Source organism: Nanorana parkeri, unplaced genomic scaffold (genome assembly GCF_000935625.1).
Source record: "Nanorana parkeri isolate BGI_ZX_2015 unplaced genomic scaffold, ASM93562v1 scaffold708, whole genome shotgun sequence".
In the NCBI taxonomy this organism is placed as follows: domain Eukaryota; kingdom Metazoa; phylum Chordata; class Amphibia; order Anura; family Dicroglossidae; genus Nanorana; species Nanorana parkeri.
The window spans coordinates 598,836-621,908 of record NW_017306976.1 but is presented as its reverse complement, the minus strand read 5'-3'; the positions used below and the strand labels follow the sequence as shown (position 1 = coordinate 621,908).

General features: G+C 51.9%; 1 protein-coding gene across 1 annotated transcript in view; it reads left to right on the top strand.

Moving 5' to 3' along the window:
* The first annotated feature begins 1,656 nt into the window (after window positions 1-1,656).
* Window positions 1,657-23,073, top strand: part of OCRL (OCRL, inositol polyphosphate-5-phosphatase) — a 55,489-nt gene continuing 34,072 nt past the window's right edge. Inside the window, exons 1-7 of the mRNA XM_018563902.1 lie at window positions 1,657-1,764; window positions 8,446-8,559; window positions 12,241-12,353; window positions 13,687-13,850; window positions 16,226-16,327; window positions 19,429-19,543; window positions 21,781-21,897. Coding sequence (XP_018419404.1) covers window positions 1,746-1,764; window positions 8,446-8,559; window positions 12,241-12,353; window positions 13,687-13,850; window positions 16,226-16,327; window positions 19,429-19,543; window positions 21,781-21,897 — 744 coding nt within the window. The 5' untranslated portion in view covers window positions 1,657-1,745. The remainder of the gene's footprint in view (window positions 1,765-8,445; window positions 8,560-12,240; window positions 12,354-13,686; window positions 13,851-16,225; window positions 16,328-19,428; window positions 19,544-21,780; window positions 21,898-23,073) is intronic.

The following is a 23,073-nucleotide window of genomic DNA, read 5'->3' as shown; positions in this document are numbered from 1 at the left end:
CTGAAGGAGAGGACGGAGGTCAGATATAAGACTGAAGGGAACGACGGAAGTCAGATAGAAGACTGAAGGGGAGGACGGAGTTCAGATAGAAGACTGAAGGGAAGGACGGAGGTCAGATAGAAGGCTGAAGGGGAGGACGGAGGTCAGATAGAAGGCTGAAGGGGAGGACGGAGGTCAGATAGAAGGCTGAAGGGGAGGACGGAGGTCAGATAGAAGGCTGAAGGGGAGGACGGAGGTCAGATAGAAGGCTGAAGGGGAGGACGGAGGTCAGATAGAAGGCTGAAGGGGAGGACGGAGGTCAGATAGAAGGCTGAAGGGGAGGACGGAGGTCAGATAGAAGGCTGAAGGGGAGGACGGAGGTCAGATAGAAGGCTGAAGGGGAGGACGGAGGTCAGATAGAAGGCTGAAGGGGAGGACGGAGGTCAGATAGAAGGCTGAAGGGGAGGACGGAGGTCAGATAGAAGGCTGAAGGGGAGGACGGAGGTCAGATAGAAGGCTGAAGGGGAGGACGGAGGTCAGATAGAAGGCTGAAGGGGAGGACGGAGGTCAGATAGAAGGCTGAAGGGGAGGACGGAGGTCAGATAGAAGGCTGAAGGGGAGGACGGAGGTCAGATAGAAGGCTGAAGGGGAGGACGGAGGTCAGATAGAAGGCTGAAGGGGAGGACGGAGGTCAGATAGAAGGCTGAAGGGGAGGACGGAGGTCAGATAGAAGGCTGAAGGGGAGGACGGAGGTCAGATAGAAGGCTGAAGGGGAGGACGGAGGTCAGATAGAAGGCTGAAGGGGAGGACGGAGGTCAGATAGAAGGCTGAAGGGGAGGACGGAGGTCAGATAGAAGGCTGAAGGGGAGGACGGAGGTCAGATAGAAGGCTGAAGGGGAGGACGGAGGTCAGATAGAAGGCTGAAGGGGAGGACGGAGGTCAGATAGAAGGCTGAAGGGGAGGACGGAGGTCAGATAGAAGGCTGAAGGGGAGGACGGAGGTCAGATAGAAGGCTGAAGGGGAGGACGGAGGTCAGATAGAAGGCTGAAGGGGAGGACGGAGGTCAGATAGAAGGCTGAAGGGGAGGACGGAGGTCAGATAGAAGGCTGAAGGGGAGGACGGAGGTCAGATAGAAGGCTGAAGGGGAGGACGGAGGTCAGATAGAAGGCTGAAGGGGAGGACGGAGGTCAGATAGAAGGCTGAAGGGGAGGACGGAGGTCAGATAGAAGGCTGAAGGGGAGGACGGAGGTCAGATAGAAGGCTGAAGGGGAGGACGGAGGTCAGATAGAAGGCTGAAGGGGAGGACGGAGGTCAGATAGAAGGCTGAAGGGGAGGACGGAGGTCAGATAGAAGGCTGAAGGGGAGGACGGAGGTCAGATAGAAGGCTGAAGGGGAGGACGGAGGTCAGATAGAAGGCTGAAGGGGAGGACGGAGGTCAGATAGAAGGCTGAAGGGGAGGACGGAGGTCAGATAGAAGGCTGAAGGGGAGGACGGAGGTCAGATAGAAGGCTGAAGGGGAGGACGGAGGTCAGATAGAAGGCTGAAGGGGAGGACGGAGGTCAGATAGAAGGCTGAAGGGGAGGACGGAGGTCAGATAGAAGGCTGAAGGGGAGGACGGAGGTCAGATTCCTCCATAATGACCTCCTCTGGGTTTTCGGTTTCTCCCCTCAGGTGGCTGCAAGGTCAGGATCCAGGCAGACCCGTGGTCGGCGGAGCGCCTCTTCGAGATCCCCGATGAAGAGAGGTGTATAGAGCTTCTGACCGAAATGCGTCTCATCCAGGAAGGTAATGAACTCCACATTAGAGGCTCCGCCTTCTCCTAATGACGTTCCAGGCAGACCGCTACATACATGTATAGGATTGTATGTGCATCCAGTCCTGAGATTTACACAGCTCTGCCACACAGGGCGGGACAGGCAAGCCTACATGTCCCTCCCCCAGCTTGTGATTGGACAGTGAAGGAGGAAGCAGCAGACTGATGAGTTTCTCTCCCTCTCTGGCACTCTGCTCTCTCCTCCTGTCTGAAAGATGAAGTCTAGCTTGCAGTAGGAGTGTCCTTCCCTGGTAAAGGAGAGATTACAGGAGGGAGGGCGTCATCGATGTGCGCTGTTAGGCATGAACATCATCCCTAATGTCTGCCGCTTCTCCTGTCACTGACCAATCACACACTGGGGGAGGGTCCAGACCTATAACTACTCTGCCCTACCAGACTGGGCTGCGCTAAGCGGCAGAGCGGTGTAAATCCCAGGATTGGATAGACAGAAATGCTGCATTCCATCTTTGTATTGAGCCGTTTGCCTGGAGCTCCCCTTTAAGTTTCATCCTTTGTCAGTGTGTGTTATAATGTGACAGGTTCTCTTCACTCTCTGTCTCTTTATTTTCTCTGATTTGCAGGGCGTTCTGCCGGTCGGTCAAAAACTTTACCCAGCAGTTAGTTTTATCTCAGTGTTCTTCCTTTGCTGGCTTTTTGGTCTGCCGGACCATGTTAACTGCTTGGCCTGCCTGTCATTTAACCCCGTGTGATTGGTCGGCGTGACTCTTATCATGTGCCATGGTTTTTTTTCATGAGTGGTGCAGGAAGGGTTAAATTACAGTGCGCACACTGCAGAGTCAGACCACTGCTCTCCAACAAAGCAGCACCCCGGATTTCCTGCAGACTGACGCAACCCCCCACCCCGAACACTACACCAATCAAAAACAGGGGAGGAGTGTTGATTGTTGCAGCGTGCAAAGAGGGCATGTTGGACCCCTGGAGAGCACCGGGCCCCTGCTTTGTGAGTGTGGCGGTCCGGCTCTCCAGCGTGCTGCACTTCCTCTGCACAGGGCTCCGGTCCACAGAACTTCTCAGGTAGCAGGCGTGTTCTCTTGTTGTTTTGTATCCATAGTGGAGCAACGTTGTCACCATATGACAGGCTCCCCCTCAGAGGCTGTCTCATCTCCTGCCTTAGCCCCCTCAGAGGCCGTCTCATCTCCTGCCTTAGCCCCCTCAGAGGCCGTCTCATCTCCTGCCTTAGCCCCCTCAGAAGCCGTCTCATCTCCTGCCTTAGCCCCCTCAGAGGCAGTCTCATCTCCTGCCTTAGCCCCCTCAGAGGCCGTCTTATCTCCTGCCTTAGCCTCCCTCAGAGGCCGCCTCATCTCCTGCCTTAGCCCCCTCAGAGGCCGTCTCATCTCCTGCCTTAGCCTCCCTCAGAGGCCGTCTCATCTCCTGCCTTAGCCCCCTCAGAGGCCGTCTCATCTCCTGCCTTAGCCCCCTCAGAGGCCGTCTCATCTCCTGCCTTAGCCTCCCTCAGAGGCCGTCTCATCTCCTGCCTTAGCCCCCTCAGAGGCCGTCTCATCTCCTGCCTTAGCCTCCTCAGAGGCCCTCTCATCTCCTGCCTTAGCCTCCTCAGAGGCCGTCTCATCTCCTGCCTTAGCCCCCTCAGAGGCCCTCTCATCTCCTGCCTTAGCCTCCTCAGAGGCCCTCTCATCTCCTGCCTTAGCCTCCTCAGAGGCCCTCTCATCTCCTGCCTTAGCCTCCTCAGAGGCCCTCTCATCTCCTGCCTTAGCCTCCTCAGAGGCCCTCTCATCTCCTGCCTTAGCCTCCTCAGAGGCCCTCTCATCTCCTGCCTTAGCCTCCTCAGAGGCCCTCTCATCTCCTGCCTTAGCCTCCTCAGAGGCCCTCTCATCTCCTGCCTTAGCCTCCTCAGAGGCCCTCTCATCTCCTGCCTTAGCCTCCTCAGAGGCCCTCTCATCTCCTGCCTTAGCCTCCTCAGAGGCCCTCTCATCTCCTGCCTTAGCCTCCTCAGAGGCCCTCTCATCTCCTGCCTTAGCCTCCTCAGAGGCCCTCTCATCTCCTGCCTTAGCCTCCTCAGAGGCCCTCTCATCTCCTGCCTTAGCCTCCTCAGAGGCCCTCTCATCTCCTGCCTTAGCCTCCTCAGAGGCCCTCTCATCTCCTGCCTTAGCCTCCTCAGAGGCCCTCTCATCTCCTGCCTTAGCCTCCTCAGAGGCCCTCTCATCTCCTGCCTTAGCCTCCTCAGAGGCCCTCTCATCTCCTGCCTTAGCCTCCTCAGAGGCCCTCTCATCTCCTGCCTTAGCCTCCTCAGAGGCCCTCTCATCTCCTGCCTTAGCCTCCTCAGAGGCCCTCTCATCTCCTGCCTTAGCCTCCTCAGAGGCCCTCTCATCTCCTGCCTTAGCCTCCTCAGAGGCCCTCTCATCTCCTGCCTTAGCCTCCTCAGAGGCCCTCTCATCTCCTGCCTTAGCCTCCTCAGAGGCCCTCTCATCTCCTGCCTTAGCCTCCTCAGAGGCCCTCTCATCTCCTGCCTTAGCCTCCTCAGAGGCCCTCTCATCTCCTGCCTTAGCCTCCTCAGAGGCCCTCTCATCTCCTGCCTTAGCCTCCTCAGAGGCCCTCTCATCTCCTGCCTTAGCCTCCTCAGAGGCCCTCTCATCTCCTGCCTTAGCCTCCTCAGAGGCCCTCTCATCTCCTGCCTTAGCCTCCTCAGAGGCCCTCTCATCTCCTGCCTTAGCCTCCTCAGAGGCCCTCTCATCTCCTGCCTTAGCCTCCTCAGAGGCCCTCTCATCTCCTGCCTTAGCCTCCTCAGAGGCCCTCTCATCTCCTGCCTTAGCCTCCTCAGAGGCCCTCTCATCTCCTGCCTTAGCCTCCTCAGAGGCCCTCTCATCTCCTGCCTTAGCCTCCTCAGAGGCCCTCTCATCTCCTGCCTTAGCCTCCTCAGAGGCCCTCTCATCTCCTGCCTTAGCCTCCTCAGAGGCCCTCTCATCTCCTGCCTTAGCCTCCTCAGAGGCCCTCTCATCTCCTGCCTTAGCCTCCTCAGAGGCCCTCTCATCTCCTGCCTTAGCCTCCTCAGAGGCCCTCTCATCTCCTGCCTTAGCCTCCTCAGAGGCCCTCTCATCTCCTGCCTTAGCCTCCTCAGAGGCCCTCTCATCTCCTGCCTTAGCCTCCTCAGAGGCCCTCTCATCTCCTGCCTTAGCCTCCTCAGAGGCCCTCTCATCTCCTGCCTTAGCCTCCTCAGAGGCCCTCTCATCTCCTGCCTTAGCCTCCTCAGAGGCCCTCTCATCTCCTGCCTTAGCCTCCTCAGAGGCCCTCTCATCTCCTGCCTTAGCCTCCTCAGAGGCCCTCTCATCTCCTGCCTTAGCCTCCTCAGAGGCCCTCTCATCTCCTGCCTTAGCCTCCTCAGAGGCCCTCTCATCTCCTGCCTTAGCCTCCTCAGAGGCCCTCTCATCTCCTGCCTTAGCCTCCTCAGAGGCCCTCTCATCTCCTGCCTTAGCCTCCTCAGAGGCCCTCTCATCTCCTGCCTTAGCCTCCTCAGAGGCCCTCTCATCTCCTGCCTTAGCCTCCTCAGAGGCCCTCTCATCTCCTGCCTTAGCCTCCTCAGAGGCCCTCTCATCTCCTGCCTTAGCCTCCTCAGAGGCCCTCTCATCTCCTGCCTTAGCCTCCTCAGAGGCCCTCTCATCTCCTGCCTTAGCCTCCTCAGAGGCCCTCTCATCTCCTGCCTTAGCCTCCTCAGAGGCCCTCTCATCTCCTGCCTTAGCCTCCTCAGAGGCCCTCTCATCTCCTGCCTTAGCCTCCTCAGAGGCCCTCTCATCTCCTGCCTTAGCCTCCTCAGAGGCCCTCTCATCTCCTGCCTTAGCCTCCTCAGAGGCCCTCTCATCTCCTGCCTTAGCCTCCTCAGAGGCCCTCTCATCTCCTGCCTTAGCCTCCTCAGAGGCCCTCTCATCTCCTGCCTTAGCCTCCTCAGAGGCCCTCTCATCTCCTGCCTTAGCCTCCTCAGAGGCCCTCTCATCTCCTGCCTTAGCCTCCTCAGAGGCCCTCTCATCTCCTGCCTTAGCCTCCTCAGAGGCCCTCTCATCTCCTGCCTTAGCCTCCTCAGAGGCCCTCTCATCTCCTGCCTTAGCCTCCTCAGAGGCCCTCTCATCTCCTGCCTTAGCCTCCTCAGAGGCCCTCTCATCTCCTGCCTTAGCCTCCTCAGAGGCCCTCTCATCTCCTGCCTTAGCCTCCTCAGAGGCCCTCTCATCTCCTGCCTTAGCCTCCTCAGAGGCCCTCTCATCTCCTGCCTTAGCCTCCTCAGAGGCCCTCTCATCTCCTGCCTTAGCCTCCTCAGAGGCCCTCTCATCTCCTGCCTTAGCCTCCTCAGAGGCCCTCTCATCTCCTGCCTTAGCCTCCTCAGAGGCCCTCTCATCTCCTGCCTTAGCCTCCTCAGAGGCCCTCTCATCTCCTGCCTTAGCCTCCTCAGAGGCCCTCTCATCTCCTGCCTTAGCCTCCTCAGAGGCCCTCTCATCTCCTGCCTTAGCCTCCTCAGAGGCCCTCTCATCTCCTGCCTTAGCCTCCTCAGAGGCCCTCTCATCTCCTGCCTTAGCCTCCTCAGAGGCCCTCTCATCTCCTGCCTTAGCCTCCTCAGAGGCCCTCTCATCTCCTGCCTTAGCCTCCTCAGAGGCCCTCTCATCTCCTGCCTTAGCCTCCTCAGAGGCCCTCTCATCTCCTGCCTTAGCCTCCTCAGAGGCCCTCTCATCTCCTGCCTTAGCCTCCTCAGAGGCCCTCTCATCTCCTGCCTTAGCCTCCTCAGAGGCCCTCTCATCTCCTGCCTTAGCCTCCTCAGAGGCCCTCTCATCTCCTGCCTTAGCCTCCTCAGAGGCCCTCTCATCTCCTGCCTTAGCCTCCTCAGAGGCCCTCTCATCTCCTGCCTTAGCCTCCTCAGAGGCCCTCTCATCTCCTGCCTTAGCCTCCTCAGAGGCCCTCTCATCTCCTGCCTTAGCCTCCTCAGAGGCCCTCTCATCTCCTGCCTTAGCCTCCTCAGAGGCCGTCTCATCTCCTGCCTTAGCCCCCCTCAGAGGCCGTCTCATCTCCTGCCTTGGTTGCCTTTTAATTTCCTGCACGCTGTTTTTTTGTCCTGTGGCAGTCAGGAGAGCAGCTCTGGTCTCAGGCAGGATAGGAGGCCGTCTCTCTGCTTTTAGAGCACGAGTGTCACTTTTGCATGGAGAGAAGACAGATTACCAATAATACCCAGTAAAGTGTACCTGTCCTCGAACAATCCAGCAAGAGAAATGTCATATATTGCAGCTCCCCAGTCTTCAGATGTGGAATGCAGACATCTTATAGGCTGTCAGGTCCGGGGCTGCATGTTTGATTTCCTGCCACTGCATGTAAAGTGGGTGAAAGCATCTCTTAATTACAGGAGACTGTTTGTTAAAGGGGAACTCCACCCTCTGATCCTTTACAGCCAAGGAAGGCGCCATCTTAGCCTCCATTTGGATTGCAGTTGCCATGGTGCTGCCCATGTGATCAGCTATGAGCAGCCATTGGAGGGCTTGCAAGTTTGGTTGAGAGCTGAAATAAGCACACGGGCAACCTTGACAGTTGGCACGCCTTGAAAGTAACTGTTTTGGGCGACGATTACATTTACGGGTCGGATTCCACCTTAAAGTTCTTCTTTTTATTAAAGGAGAACTATGAGGGGGGAGTGATTTCCACTCACCTCATAGTTCTAGCCGACCTGTGACAATGAGACTGTCACAGATCGGCTCAGTAGATCGGGAGGTGAGCGAACACATACCGGCGTTCGCTCACCTCTCGATCCTGTCACGGCTCTCTGCTGTGACAGGGGAGGCCCTGGATTCCCCCTCCCCGCTCCGATCTGCCAGCGCTGTCTGGCGGAACGGACAGGGGAGGGGGCGGGTACAGCTGGCTCTGCCTCTAGATAGGCAGAGCCAGCTGTCACTCACGCAGCTGGGCGGATCCCATCATCTAAGACGTGATCCGGCTGCGGCGTCTCAGTACAGCTCGCGGTATACTGAGCCTAGGGTGACGGGAGGACGCTAGTTTGTGTCCTCCCGTTACCCTAAGGAGAACTATGGGGAAAAGCCCTGACCCCATAGTTCTCCTTTTAATCTTTACATTTCTAACAAAGTCAAGAGCCTATCCATGTGTCACAACGTTGTATGTTTCTTCCAGGAGCAGGGCGGTACAGAACCATCCGTCCCGATAAAAAGGATCACTCACCTCATAGTTCTAGCCGACCTGTGACAATGAGACTGTCACAGATCGGCTCAGTAGATCGGGAGGTGAGCGAACACATACCGGCGTTCGCTCACCTCTCGATCCTGTCACGGCTCTCTGCTGTGACAGGGGAGGCCCTGGATTCCCCCTCCCCGCTCCGATCTGCCAGCGCTGTCTGGCGGAACGGACAGGGGAGGGGGCGGGTACAGCTGGCTCTGCCTCTAGATAGGCAGAGCCAGCTGTCACTCACGCAGCTGGGCGGATCCCATCATCTAAGACGTGATCCGGCTGCGGCGTCTCAGTACAGCTCGCGGTATACTGAGCCTAGGGTGACGGGAGGACGCTAGTTTGTGTCCTCCCGTTACCCTAAGGAGAACTATGGGGAAAAGCCCTGACCCCATAGTTCTCCTTTTAATCTTTACATTTCTAACAAAGTCAAGAGCCTATCCATGTGTCACAACGTTGTATGTTTCTTCCAGGAGCAGGGCGGTACAGAACCATCCGTCCCGATAAAAAGGAGTCGTCTAATTGGTACCAGTCCGCCGAGAGAGTAGGGAGCGCGCCCGGGACTTTGTCAAAGTCTTCAAGTTCAGGTATTTCACCTTTTTTCCCATTGTGCGCATTGTAAGGCTCATTCACACGGGCGTGCACATCCGTACAGCATGAGCGCCTGCGCAGAGTCCTGCTCCCAGGAGGGCCTGAAGCTGTGTGTAATTGCGTGCAGCAGCGCGCCGCGTCCTAGACGGCGGCCGAGACGGCGTCTAATCGCCTTGGCAACTACCCGCTCCTGCCGAGTAACGGCCCGGTTTCTCCTGGCGCCACGGTGCACCTGCGATACACAAGGTCAGTTAAGGATTTGAATCTATTGTGGTGGGAATGGATCCAGCGATGGCATTGTTTTCATGGGAGCGGCTTATTTTTATTCTCACTGTGTGATGTCTATATAAAGTTGATGAATCATTTAGTGATGTGTCATTCTGAGCCTGAGGAAGGGGGCCCCTTGTGGCCCCGAAAGCGCTTGTATTGGATGGCAATGTGCCGTTAAAATGGATCATTGATTTACTATCGCGGTGTGCTGGCGACATTATTCTCTTCTTCTATGGGAGGACACGGCACACGGTTACATGTGGTTGTACGGCACGCGGTTACATGTGGTTGTACGGCACGCGGTTACAAAACCTGCACATCTGTGCGGCTGCGGGTACCTCACCATGGACGCGCGCTGTCTGCGTCCAACAGGGTGGCACAGGCTGCTGAACGCAATAACACGCAGCATCTGTCCCTCCCGGGAGCAGGTCTCTTCACTGGTGTACACGCTGTACGCGTTCCTGTGAATGAGTCCTTGAAGTGAATCTGTCAGGTCTGCTAATCTTTGAACTTCTCAACTCTGTAAGTGTCGGCCACACTAATTGTATGTTTGTAACTTTGCCATACATCAGATCTACAGCAATACGACCTTTACATCTTGGTTTTTATTGCACACCATTCACTGCATACATATGTCTCATTGTTGCTGATGAGCCCCGATGAAGGGGGAGTTCTCTGACCGCCGAAATGAGTTGGCTTCAAGTATAGACCCCATCATGCTGTTCATTGGAATGAACTTAAAGGAGAACTATGAGGTGAGTGCTTTTCACTCACCTCATAGTTCTAGCCGACCTGTGACAATGAGACTGTCACAGGTCGGCTCAGTAGATCGGGAGGTGAGCGAACACATACCGGCGTTCGCTCACCTCTCGATCCCGTCACGGCTCTCTGCCGTGACAGGGGAGGGGCTGGATTCCCCGCTCCGATCCACCAGCGCTGACTGGCGGAACGGACGGGGGAGGGGGCGGGTACAGCTGGCTCTGCCTCTAGATAGGTAGAGCCAGCTGTCACGCAGCTGGGCGGATCCCGACATTAATTTTGGGATCGGCTCCGGCTGCGGCGTCTCAGTATATAGGGAGCTGTAGCTCGCGGTATACTAAGCTTTGGGTGACGGGAGGATGCTAGTTTGTGTCCTCCCGTTACCCTAAGGAGAACTATGGGGAAAAGACTTAACCCCATAGTTCTCCTTTAACCACTTACTGCCCGGAGCAATTTCTTACATTTGCCCACACATGATAAAAATCTGAATTTTGGGCTAGAAAACAGCTTCAGACCCCCAAATAATGATATATTTTCAGAAAGCAGAGGCCCTGTAGAATAAAAAGATGCTAGTTGCGATTTTTTTTATGTCGCGCAGTATTTGCGCAAATGTTTATCAAACCAGTATTTTTAGGAAACAATACACTAAAGTGAAATTTAGTACACAGAAACAGAATATATTGCCCATTTTTTTTGGGTCAAATATAAAAGACTGGGTCACGCCGGATAAATAGATACCAAACATGTCAAGCCTTAAAATTGTGTGCGTCCGTGCAACCCGCAAAAACTTTAATACCCCAAATTTCCCATAGGCGACGCTTTAAGCGCTTTTACCGCTTAGTGGTAACAGTGATTGATGGGCCTAGAATTATTGCTTTCACTCCGACGCTCGCGGTGATATGTAACCTGTGTGGTGCAATTTTCGTTTTTTTTTCACGTACACTCATACAACGCGTATTTGCGCTGTATGTGCGTGCACGTGGAGGACGCAGGGCTTTAAATTTTTTTTTTTATCTGCTACTTAAATTTTTACAATTTTTGTATTTGTTACTCAACTTTATTGCTATCACGTGGCGGGCTAACAAGCCCCCTATGTAATAGCAGGTAGGGTGTGACAGGTCCTCTTTATGGAGACATCAGGGGTCTTTCAGACCCCTAATGTCACCTAGGGACCCCAAAGCAGCTGATGAAGCAGAGATCTACTTCACCAGCTTCTTCTCCTGGCTCTAGGAGCCGGTGAATGTGCCCAGTGACACCGGAAGTGATGTAATGCACATCACTTCCGGGTCCAGTGATCGGAGGAGAGTCCAGCGGCTGGAAGCGTGCTGATCTCTCTCCGATCTGATCCAATCCAGCAGGGGAGACCCACCATAGCGGCCCCGGGCGCGGATGGGGGACAGCGGAGCCCGGGAAACCGACGGCGCCACCGGTGGAGGGGGATGAGGGGCACACAGCGCCGCACCGTACAAGTGATCCGGCGCCTGTACGGACTCCAGATCACTTGTCTTTAAACAGCAATCGCCTGCTGTTTAAAGCTGCACCAAGAACCACTTCCAGCGGATGACGTGTATTTACCTGAACCCGCGGGAAATGGTTAATATTTGGTAACAATAATAACTTGACGGGTCCCGGCCCTTATTTACTCCAATAAGTTATTCTAACGAAATGTTCATATTGCTTTTTCTTTCCATCACTTCCACCTTTTCAGAGTTCAGTTGTCACTTTGACTTTGTAGCTCTGCATGCGGCTTAAAATAAATCGGGTTCCCCAGCTACATGGCATTGTTATCTCAGTTGTAGATAACATGCGTCGCACAGTCCGCCATATAGCGTACAGCCGCTTAAATATTAACTATCGGTTAAGCTTCTGACGTTCATCACACAATGCAGCGCTTCCATTGGCTGCGTTACACGGGTGTGTGTTGCTGCTCGTAATCCTGAGCATGTTTACAACTTCTGTGTAATGTATTTATAGGCGCATGGACCTTGTATGTCGGTGTGAGAGCCATCTTGTAAAAGATTCATTGTTGGGCTTTTGATCCTTTTCATTGGAACACAGACTGTAAAAGTGATTCTGTTTATTGTGCAGTAACGTCATCCATTGCCACGATCTTCTGGATTGACCAGCAGTGATGAGTCGGAGGGCGGGAGCTGTGTGGGGGCGAGGGGGGTGCAGTGCCGTCCGTCCGTTTTTTTACTACGGGCGGACGGCAAGAGGTTAATACCGACAAACCGTTATTGATGCATCCCAAGTCTTAACATTATGTATTTGTATGCAGGCTCCCTAGGTAATGATACGTGTGATGCTGAGCCTCCATCATTGAATGAAAGGGGCGGGTCAGGGACAGTCACGCTTGGGAAGGGCAGGACTAGATGATGCTAGATGTCCCCCAACCAGGAAATCAGGTGGGCTCTATGTGACTTGCTGCAGCTTCTAATGCTCATGGTGAGAAGCTCGCAGTGTGCAGGGAAATCGGAAGCTGTAATTCCAGGATAGGAGAGGAGCCAGTACAAGTGGTGCACGGCGGGAGTGCAGCTTTTGCTGTGTTGTTGCCCTTTGTATTTGCTCGTAGTGACTCATCCAGATTTCAGTGACCCGGCCTGCCCCGAGTATACAGCTCTGCGTAACCTTCTCTTCTCCCCTGGCAGGGAATACGGCAATGGAAACCCGCGCCACACATCTGGAGAACAGAAGAAACCTACAGAACCAGCCGGTGGTACGCCGGGAGCCCCCGCCTCCACCCGCACCTCCTCTGGAAAGGCGGTAATGTATATTGGCATGTTCATGTAAACCTGACTCAACCTGCGCAACGCACCGAACGTGAAACTGCACGCCGGCTGACGTCTCCTTCAGTGACAACCCCGGATCTAAACGTCACGGATGTTTGAGGGCCGGTTCACACCACAAAGGCCGCGTTCCAGAGCGTTCGGCCTTGCTTGTGTTCCGGTCCAGTGCCATCTGCAAAAATACTGCAAGCACTATTTTACTGCAGATCACGCTGGACCGGAACGCAAGCACTAATGTGCCTGTGTTCCGGGTGCGCACGGGGGGCGTGGCTGCGGTGCCATTGACTTCAATGCACCGCCACACCCCCTTCCACCCCTGAAGGAATGGAGCCGGCCGGTTTGCGTTCCAGAGGCCGATCGCTCTGGAACGCAGCCTTTGTGGCGTGAACCGGCCCTAAATCTGGTGGCTGAGAAGGGTCAGAGCGGACATTCCGGTGTCTTCTGAAGTATACATCTGCTTGAAACAGTATCATGCTTCAGAAAATCTCCACCTTTTATCATCACAAAGCTGTCCATTGACTCTGCCTAGGCTGAGATATCATCAGTCTGCTGCAGGCAGGAAGAAGCATTTCCTCAGTCTCTCCTCCCCCAGTGATCAGTCTGCTGCAAGCAGGAAGAAGCGTTTCCTCATTCTCCCCTCCCCCAGTGATCAGACTGCTGCAGGCAGGAGGAAGCATTTCCACAGTCTCCTATTCCCCAGTGATCAGTCTGCTGCAAGCAGGAGGAAGCGTTTCCTCAGTCTCCTATCCCCCAGTGATCAGACTTCTGCATGCAGGGGGAAGCATTTCCTCAGTCTCCCCTCCCCCAGTGATCAGACTGCTGCAGGCAGGAGGAAGCATTTCCACAGTCTCCTATTCCCCAGTGATCAGTCTGCTGCAGGGAGGAAGAAGCATTTCCTCAGTCTTCCTTCTCCCTCAGTGATCAGACTGCAACATTGTGACGCGAGAGTCTGATCTGTGCCAAATAGTGTGAATATAGCCAAGAACTGTCCAATCAGCAAGATATCCATGATTGCATCATCCCTGAGCCAACATCCCAGTCCAGGAAGCAGATGGTGACCCGGGATGATGCCGGACTATAGATGGCGCCGTCCTTTAAAAGCATCGTCTGGGAATTTTGTGATCTCTGTGAAAAGTAATAGATTCCTGGAAATGTTCTACTTCCATATCACTGGGAATGGAGCACATAACATGAAAGACATCTCATCGTACCTCTACATTTGTAGCATGTGCAGTGTGATTTCCTCTTTGTACCCCAAAGCTCGCTCTGTGATGTGCCCCCCCGAGTTCTCAATCGTCACCTCTTTGCAGGCTGTCTCAGACAAGAGACCCCCCCGGAAGGGAGAAGCCACAAGTGTCCAACACCATGCGGAAACTGTTCGTGCCGACCAGCCAGTCTGGCCAGAGGGAAGGACTGATCAAGCACATCCTGACCAAGAAGGAGAACGAATATGTCAACATTGAAAACTACAAGTATGTAGATTGGGGGTGTCTCTGATTATTAGAGAACACACACGGGAGCGTTATTAGGAAGAAAAGTAGGGCTGTTACTGATTAACATTTTTGTGTTTGATTAATCGAAATATTTTTAAATCGATTAATTTCGATTAATTATAACGCACATACAGATCCAACTACATTGGCCTATACACATACAGCACAGCAATGACCTATACACATACAGCACAGCAATGAAGTAATACAATGAATTAGGATCACACTAATCCAGCACGTTATTAATCTCACGTGGCCCACTCAATATGGCCGCCGCTTGAGTGGGGCAAGATTAATAACGTGCTGGATTAGTGTGATCCTAGTTCATTTTATTACTTCATTGCTGTGCTGTATGTGTATAGGCCAATGCCTTGGCTGGCGCTCGTGCAGAAAGTTTCAAAAACATTTTAATCGATCAAAAAAATGTTTAATCGATCAAAAAGATTAACTATTAATCGAGAAATTAATCGTTAATTTTCACAGCCCTAAAGAAAAGCCAAAGCATTCCTTGAAGGTCCTCTCGTGAAGGATGCCATAGGCCAGTGTTGGGCAACTCACTAGCTATAGGGGACCTGAGCTGCGGCCCATGCCATCCCCAGTGGGCCGCACACAATGTTCAGTATTCGTGGTGCTACAGAGGATTGCCAGAGACTGGTGACAGCATGTCAACGTTGCACAACATTATGTGCGGCCCACTGGGGATGACATGGGCCGCCGTTCAGGCCCCCTATATCTAGTAAGTTGACTAACGCTGGTCTACATGTGTAGTTGATGGGCTCGGGCATGTTCGCAGCTCCACGTGCCTAAACCGCCAGGAAGCTGACAGCTCGCAGCGCCAATCACAGGTACTGGGACATTTTCACGGTCCGCAGCTGCAGAGATCGGGAAATGTCGCCGTACCTGTGATTGGCGCTGTCAGCTTCCCGGCAAGCTCGGCACGTGGCGCTGCGAACACGGCCAAGCCCATCCTTACTCACATCCTTGTCACATGAGACTGATAGAGATGGCTGCCCCTTTATTTTTTTTAATACAGGTGTTTATATAGCGCTGTCAATTTTTGCAGCAATTTTACATCACATTGACATCAGGCCCTGGCATCAAGGAGCTTACAATCTAAGGCCCTTATCTCACATGCATGTCTTTGGGGTGTGGGAGGGAACCGGAAACCCACGGAAAGCATGCAAACTCCATGCAGATAGTGTCCTGACCAGGATTTGAACCGGGGGCCCCCAGTGCTGCAAGGCAGAAGAGCTAACCTCTACACCATGCCATATAGACAAGAGCCAGTTACCCTACTGGCATATCCTTGGACTGTTGGAGGAAACCCACACGAGCACAGGGAGAACATGCAAACTCTGAGCTCATAGTGTAGCATGTAAACTCCATGCTGATCGTGTAAGCACAGGGGTAGGCAACCTCGGCACTCCAGCTATGAGGAAACTACGAACTCCATTAAGCCTCTGCCTGTGGGAGTCATTACCGTAGCTGTCAAAGTCTTGCAATGCTTCATGGGACTTGTAGTTCCAAAATAGTTGCAAGGTTGCCTCCTAAAACTCTATGCTGATAGTGTAACATGCAAACAATATGCTGAGAGTTTCCTGGCTGGGTGTTTTCCTGAGGACACCAGTGCTGGAAGGCAGAAGTGCGAACCACTGAACTTTACAAGTTCATGTTCCCTGTGCTGGCTGCTGGGACCCCAAGGGTTGCACCATCATTATTAAAGGGCCGCAGGCTGAGCACTCGTGCCATAGACCATGGTTTTCATGTGCGTGTGTTTCAGACTGCCTTGGGGTTTTACCCCCTTTCTCTGCCAACACCGTATGCTGTATGTCACTGGCAGCGGGCCCCTCTAAACAGACTCCTGGTGGCTCTACTCATTTTAGCTGTGAAACAACAATTCATTGAACAATGAATACGTGGCTGCAATAATTTGTGTCTAATATCTGCATGGAGTTCAGCTTTAAAATACATTTTGTTGCCTGGAGAAAACGTGCTTCCTGTCCCCCTAATCCAGTGCTCTGTGCTGGCAGGGCAGAGTAACGGCCCCACCCATCACACAGACTTGTAATGCTGTGGAACAGAGGGGGGCGTCTCTGACCAGGTCTATTAGAATGAGGAGGATGGGATATGGGAAATGTCTGTAATGTTTAGTCCCCGGAATCAAAGAGGACTCCTAGCTGAGTGCTCCCAGCTTCCGGGGTCACCTCTGTCTGCATTCGGTCTTGTTACTAGAGTCATCCTTCACAATCCCAGTACAACAATGGCTGTTTGTGAGTTTCCCTGACTGTTCAGATTCCAGATAACACATCTGTGTGTGACCACGCTGCTGAGGAATGTCCTATCCTGTCTCTTAGATTCTTTATAGGAACGTGGAATGTAAACGGTCAGTCTCCAGAAGGCGGATTAGAACCCTGGATGCACGCCGATGCAGAGCCCCCCGATGTCTACGTCATTGGGTGAGCGTCCGAGGACATCTCTTCTGTTTCCTGCATTTTATTTAGGAGAATGTTAATGTAACAAACTAACAAACTACCAATGGACATCTGTGCAACTCAGCGTTGTGATACACTATATACTCTATATACTCAGTGATACACTTTATACTCTATATACTCAGTGATACACTATATACTCTATATACTCAATGATACACTTTATACTCTATATACTCAATGATGCACTATATACTCAGTGATACTCTATATACTCAGTGATACTCTATATACTCAGTGATACTCTATATACTCAGTGATACTCTATATACTCAGTGATACTCTATATACTCAGTGATACAGTATATACTCAGTGATACTCTATATACTCAGTGATACTCTATATACTCAGTGATACTCTATATACTCAGTGATACACTATATACTCAGTGATACACTGTATACTCAGTGATACACTGTATACTCAGTGATACACTGTATACTCAGTGATACACTGTATACTCAGTGATACACTGTATACTCAGTGATGCACTGTATACTCAGTGATGCACTGTATACTCAGTGATAGACTGTATACTCAGTGATAGACTGTATACTCAGTGATAGACTGTATACTCAGTGATAGACTGTATACTCAGTGATAGACTGTATACTCAGTGATAGACTGTATACTCAGTGATAGACTGTATACTCAGTGATACACTACCCTGAGTGGCCAGATTATTATGACCACCTGACGTTTGTAGGCAAATTAGCTATAATTTGGCGCTGAAGTTGCTAGAGGGCCAGACCATTATAAATAAGGAAGCGGGTTGGTTACCACGAAAGTAGAAGTGATTTGTTTCTGAAGATACGGGGAAACAACGCGATGTAACAGCCTTTGAACGTGGGATGATTGTTGGCGCTCGGAGCCATGGAGCGAGTATCAGCAAAACAGCAGAATTCGTTACATGTTCAGGAGCGGCTCATTGTTAAAGTGTTTAAAGACCGGACTGTCAGCCGAAAATCTGGGTCTGAACGTGGGAATTGTGGCCGTCAGCGACTAGTCAATGTTAGGGCAGAACGGGGGAGGGGCAAGACTGGTACAAGACAACAGAAGGGCAACAGTGCCGTGTCAGATTCCTCGCATCACCTTTCAACATCTCGAGGAGTCACGAGGCGGCCCAACGAAGTACTGATGGGGTGGTCATAATAATCTGGCCACTCAGTGTATATCTGTTGTATTTAAATCTATGCTGCGGTGTCAGAATACATGTAAAAGGTATGTAAACCTTATAGCTGGCCACACACTGAGGCCTCTTTCACACGTCTGTTAACATCAGGCATTATAGAAGCGTTTTTAAAGCCTCTCTGCTGCCTATTAACGCTCATGTGGGATAATACAATAGCATCTGCCTAGTGCAGTTCACACATTATTATTATACAGGATTTATATAGCGCCAACAGTTTGCGCAGCGCTTTACAATATAAGGAAGAAATTACAATCACAATACAATTCAAGACAAGATGGTAAGGAGGGCCCTGCCCCTGAGGGCTTCCAATCTAAAAGGGAGGGGCCAGTGATACATGAGGAGGGAGCTGTGTGGGGATGGATTTTATGAGAATGTGATGGTTGAGTGGTTAGGTTGAGGTGGGATCGGCTTCCCTGAAGAGATGAGTCTTAAAGGAACGCCTAAAGGCAGTCAGAGTGGGAGATATTTGGACAGGTTGGTGTAAAGAGTTCCATAAGATGGGAGAGACTCTAGAGAAGTCCCAGAGCGTTGTGTTGCTGTGTGTTCAATAATAGAGTGCATGCTGCACTCCGGACAATTGCCTCCATTGAAGTATATTGAAATGCCCTTTTAAATGCTCGGTCAGTGCTCCTATAGCATTTTTCGCACAATTAAGTGTTGCACAGGTGTTTTAGGAGAGGCATATGAGGTTTTGGAATCCCAGAAACCAATGGGGAATCATAGGTAGTGGACAGAACAGGTGCAGATGCCACTACCTGCCTGCACACAGCCAGCAAGAGCACAGCTTCTAGCCAGGTACTTGCAACCTATGACAGCCTGACCTATGCCACCCTGTAGTGCCAGCTGTTAGTGTCTTCCAAAGCAGTGCCAGCCATACCGTTGCCAGACATTGCAAGTACCAGCCAGAACCTGTCAAGTTTGAAATAAATGTTGCTCTGCTAGGGATGGGGCAGGGGAATGCCCGGTCACCGCAGTCTCTCCTCCCCGATGGTGCTGGCTGCAGTGGTCTGTTCCCCACGCTGCCGATACAGGGGGGATTGAAAGGGAGAGAGACCGCTGCAGCCGACACCAGAGAGGAGGAGAACAGAGGAGCAGAGTGGCAGTGGAGGATTCAACTAATCGAAAATCAACTAATCGATAATGAGAATCCTTGACAACAACTCTCATTATCGGTTTGATCGATTAGTTGTTTCAGCCCTAGCCTTGTTCATGCTGTGTTAATCAGCGTTGCTCTTTCATTAAATTGTCAACGCACGTGTGAAAGAAACCTTAGAGATTTCTTTAACTCACACTAAACAGGATGAATCTCCCACCTGCCGTGCTTTGGCTGCATTGACTGGTTGGCCAACAATTTTCCTTGCAGCGCCTTTGCTAAAGTTTGGGGGCAGAGTGGTTTGTCTGCCCTCAATTATTACCGTGTGGCCCTTCAATTCTAGACGTATTCACGTTGCAAATCTATTGGCTGTGCAGGATTCCAAGCGCAGAGAGAGATCGCCTATGCACACAAAAACTGTTGAGTAGACTTTGCTAAACGAGAGACAACATAAGCTGCAGATATTTGTGTTGCCAATTTGCTTCATACATGTCCTCCATCGACTCAATTTATATCCCCGGCTCAGTCTCGGTGTTTCCCGGACAATGTTGCCAGTTCACTGATTTTATTTCCCCGATTGTTGCTGGGTGAAGATTTGGTGATGACAAGTTGTGTGGCTCATTGTAATAAGTACAGACTGTTGTCACCAGCGGGTCCCGTCCTTTCGGTGCACACAGAGTCTCCCTGAGACGCATTGGTTGTCTCTTTGGGGCGACACGTAGGCAAAGCTTGTCCAGGCATGACTCTGACATAATGCCGTGTGTGTGTGTGTGTTTCAGATTCCAGGAGCTGGACCTCAGCACAGAAGCTTTCTTCTACTTCGACTCAGGAAAGGAACAGGAGTGGCTGGAGGCTGTAGAGAGGAGCCTCCACCCCAAAGCCAAATATAAGAAAGTGAGTCTGTAAACAGCGCTGGGGAACAACACACCGCCGAGATATTTATGGAAACTAAAAGAACGCAGATAGAGCAGTGAGAGATTCAAATGAAAACATTTACTGCTTAAAGGAGAACTACGGGGTGCCAGTGTTTTTCCCCATAGTTCTCCTAAGGGTAAAGGGAGGACACAAACTAGCGTCCTCCCGTCACCCAAAGCTCAGTATATAGGGAGCTACAGCCGGGACAGATCCCGACATTACTCTCGAGATACACCCAGCTGCGTGAGTGACAGCTGGCTCTACTTATCTAGAGGCAGAGCCAGCTGTACCCGCCCCCTCCCCCCGTCCGTTCCGCCAGTCAGCGCTGGAGAAGGGGGGGGGGGGGGGGTGGGAGAATCCCTGCAGGGAGCCATGAGTGACGGTCACGGCTCTCTGCACCGATAGATCGCGAAGTGAGCAAGGCCCGGTATGTGTTCCCTCACCTCCCCATCTACTGAGCCGACCTGTGACAGTCTCATTGTCACAGGTCGGCTCGAACTATGAGGAGGGATTTTCACTCACCTCATAGTTCTCCTTTAAAGCAGAACTCCGGGAATTCTCTTTTATGGGAACTTACATTGTTCCAGCTTGGCTCAGTGTAAGTATCTATATCTGATCTGTGGAGGGCTGCTGAAAATCACTATAGTACTCCGCACTGAATGCAGTGAAAGCAAGGACGGTCAGACTGAGACTGAGACGGTCTGTACAATAAGCACTGGCAGTCGCTTGCTCTGCACTTCCGCCATGCAAAGAATGACTTGTATTTTTTTAACGAGCCATTCTCTGATTGGACAAGGTTGAGAGGAAGGGAGGATGAATTCACAATGTCCACCTTATCCAATCAGAGGATGCTTTGTATTCATTAAAATAAAGTACAAGGCATCCTTTGAATGGCGGCGGTGCTGAGCGAGTGACTCCCTGCGCTCAGTGTGCAGAGGGGAAGCCACTGGAGCCTCCGTTTGAGGTTCCTTGCTATCACTGTATGTAGCACAGAGTACAACAGTCATTTCCAGCATCCTGAGCAGTAGTGCTGCAACTAACGATTATTTTTATAATCGATTAGTTGGCCAATTTCATTTTTTTTTCGATTAATCGGATTTAAAAAAAACCACATCCTCAATTTAAAATAAAATACACAAATGCAGTGTTACAAACACAAAGTTTACTTCAGAATAAAACTGCATGCATATTCTTTGCACTCGCACCGCGCTGGAACGTATGGCATTGCAGTACCGTGCGTTTCAGTGCAGGGAATCGCACTGCAGGCGGGAGGGGCGTTTGGGATGCCATTGAAATTAATTGCACCACAACGCGCATTCCGGAGCTGAATTTTCAGACCAAAACCAAAAAATGACGCTTGCCACCTCATTGCTCTCAGCTGCTGAAGAGAGTTTTGCTGCTGGCTTTCTACCGTCGGCAGAAGAGGAGGGCATGGGGGCAGCAGAGGTACAGGTGCAGCAGCGCAGGAATGGGGGGGATCAGCATAGGAACAATGACAGCATGGAGGAACGGGGGGGGGGGCACCAGCAGGGTAATGCAGAGGCACAGCAGTGTCTCCTTAGCTAGTGCAGCCTGCAGCGGTCTGTGTCCCCGCTGCCTCTGCCGACACAAGCAGGAGAACGGAGGAGCGCAGCGGCTGCAACTAATCTAACAATCAACTAATCGATAATGAGAAAAGTTGATAACGATTCTCATTATCGATTATTATCGATTAGTTGTTGTAGCCCTCCGGAGAACAGATATGGATAGCTGGACCTCTGTAAGTGTCTAAAAGACATACTTTCTAGAGTTCCACTTTAAATTAACAGTCACCAAAATTGACTGAAAAGTCACCATCCAATAGTTCCAGGTATGTCTGAGGCATGCAACCCGCCCTCTGTGCGCTTTCACTCAGCGGGTTCACTCGCATCCTGTCCATGAGTGGGAATCCCAAAGTCAGGAGATGATCGTAGATCTCCCAATAGGGCCGTCTGTTCCTGTGACAGCAGTCATATGGGGGATTCATATATGCCATGTGGTCACATGATTCGGAAGACCTCCCCAGCACAGAAACGAGCACCAATTAACACCCCACAGAGGTTCTGACCCGTATTTGTACCCAAAACAATACAAATAATTTTTTTAGCTCTGGTTCTATAAATTTAGTAACCGTGGCGACCACAATGCTGGTACATGGTTCACCTTGCTGACCTTTTATATCTGTTTGTGTCTTTCAGATCCGTCTGATCAGGCTTGTGGGGATGATGATGCTGGTGTTTGCCAGGAAGGAACACTTCAAGCACATCCAGGAGGTTGCAGCAGAGTCTTTAGGCACAGGGATCATGGGGAAAATGGTAAATAAGTCTACGAAGGGCGGCAGCACTGCAGGCATTGTGCGCATATTGCTTTGCATTATCCTTGGTTGGTGTGTATTTCTCTACAGCAAGCAGAGGCCTCTCTAGAGCCAGAGCCAGCTGTGCCAGCCCCCACCCCTGTCTGTCCTTCCAATGAGCACTGGAGGAACAGAAAGGGGAGAAATCCCTGCTGGGAGCGGCGACTGACGGTCAGAAAACTTTCACTTCAGTATATTCATCAATAGCCGCAAAGGATATTATTATTGCACTTTGTGTACACATGCCTTTGCAAACCAAGATATTACCCTAAACGTATCGGTGGCATCATCACTGTGTTGTACATAGTCTGTGCAGAACTGTAAGAGGGGCCCTGCAGACACCACACACTGCATGCTGCCTGCAGTAAACTACAGGAGGGGGCGGAGACAAGACCAGTCACCCTGCACAAGGAGAGAGAGCAGCAGCGAGCAGTCTGTATTACAGGAGGGGGTGGAGATAAGACCAGTCACCCCTCACAAGGAGAGAGAGCAGCAGTGACCGGTCTTTATTACAGGAGGGGGCGGAGATGAGACCAGTCACAATGCACAAGGAGAGAGCGCAGCAGTGAGCGATCTTTATTACAGGAGGGGGCGGAGATGAGACCAGTCACCCTGCACAAGGAGAGAGCAGCAGTGAGCGGTCTTTATTACAGGAGGGGGCGGAGACATGAACAGTCACCCTGCACAAGGAGAGAGCAGCAGTGACCGGTCTTTATTACAGGAGGGGGCAGAGATGAGACCAGTCACCCTGCACAAGGAGAGAGCAGCAGTGACCGCTCTTTATTACAGGAGGGGGCGGAGATGAGACCAGTCACCCTGCACAAGGAGAGAGAGCAGCAGTGACCGGTCTTTATTACAGGAGGGGGCGGAGACATGACCAGTCACCCTGCACAAGGAGAGCGCAGCAGTGAGCGGTCTTTATTACAAGAGAGGACGGAGACGAAAACCGGTCACCCTGCACAAGGAGAGCGCAGCAAAATACTGTGACCTGTAGTGACTCCCTGCAATGACATTGACACCCCTTGCTGTCTTGCTTTCCTTGTTGACTCCACATGCTGGCACTCTGTGTGTGATCCCCAGGAAGCACAAATTTGATGGTGACAATGCTGCTGCATCTGCTTAGGGTGGGAAGAATGGC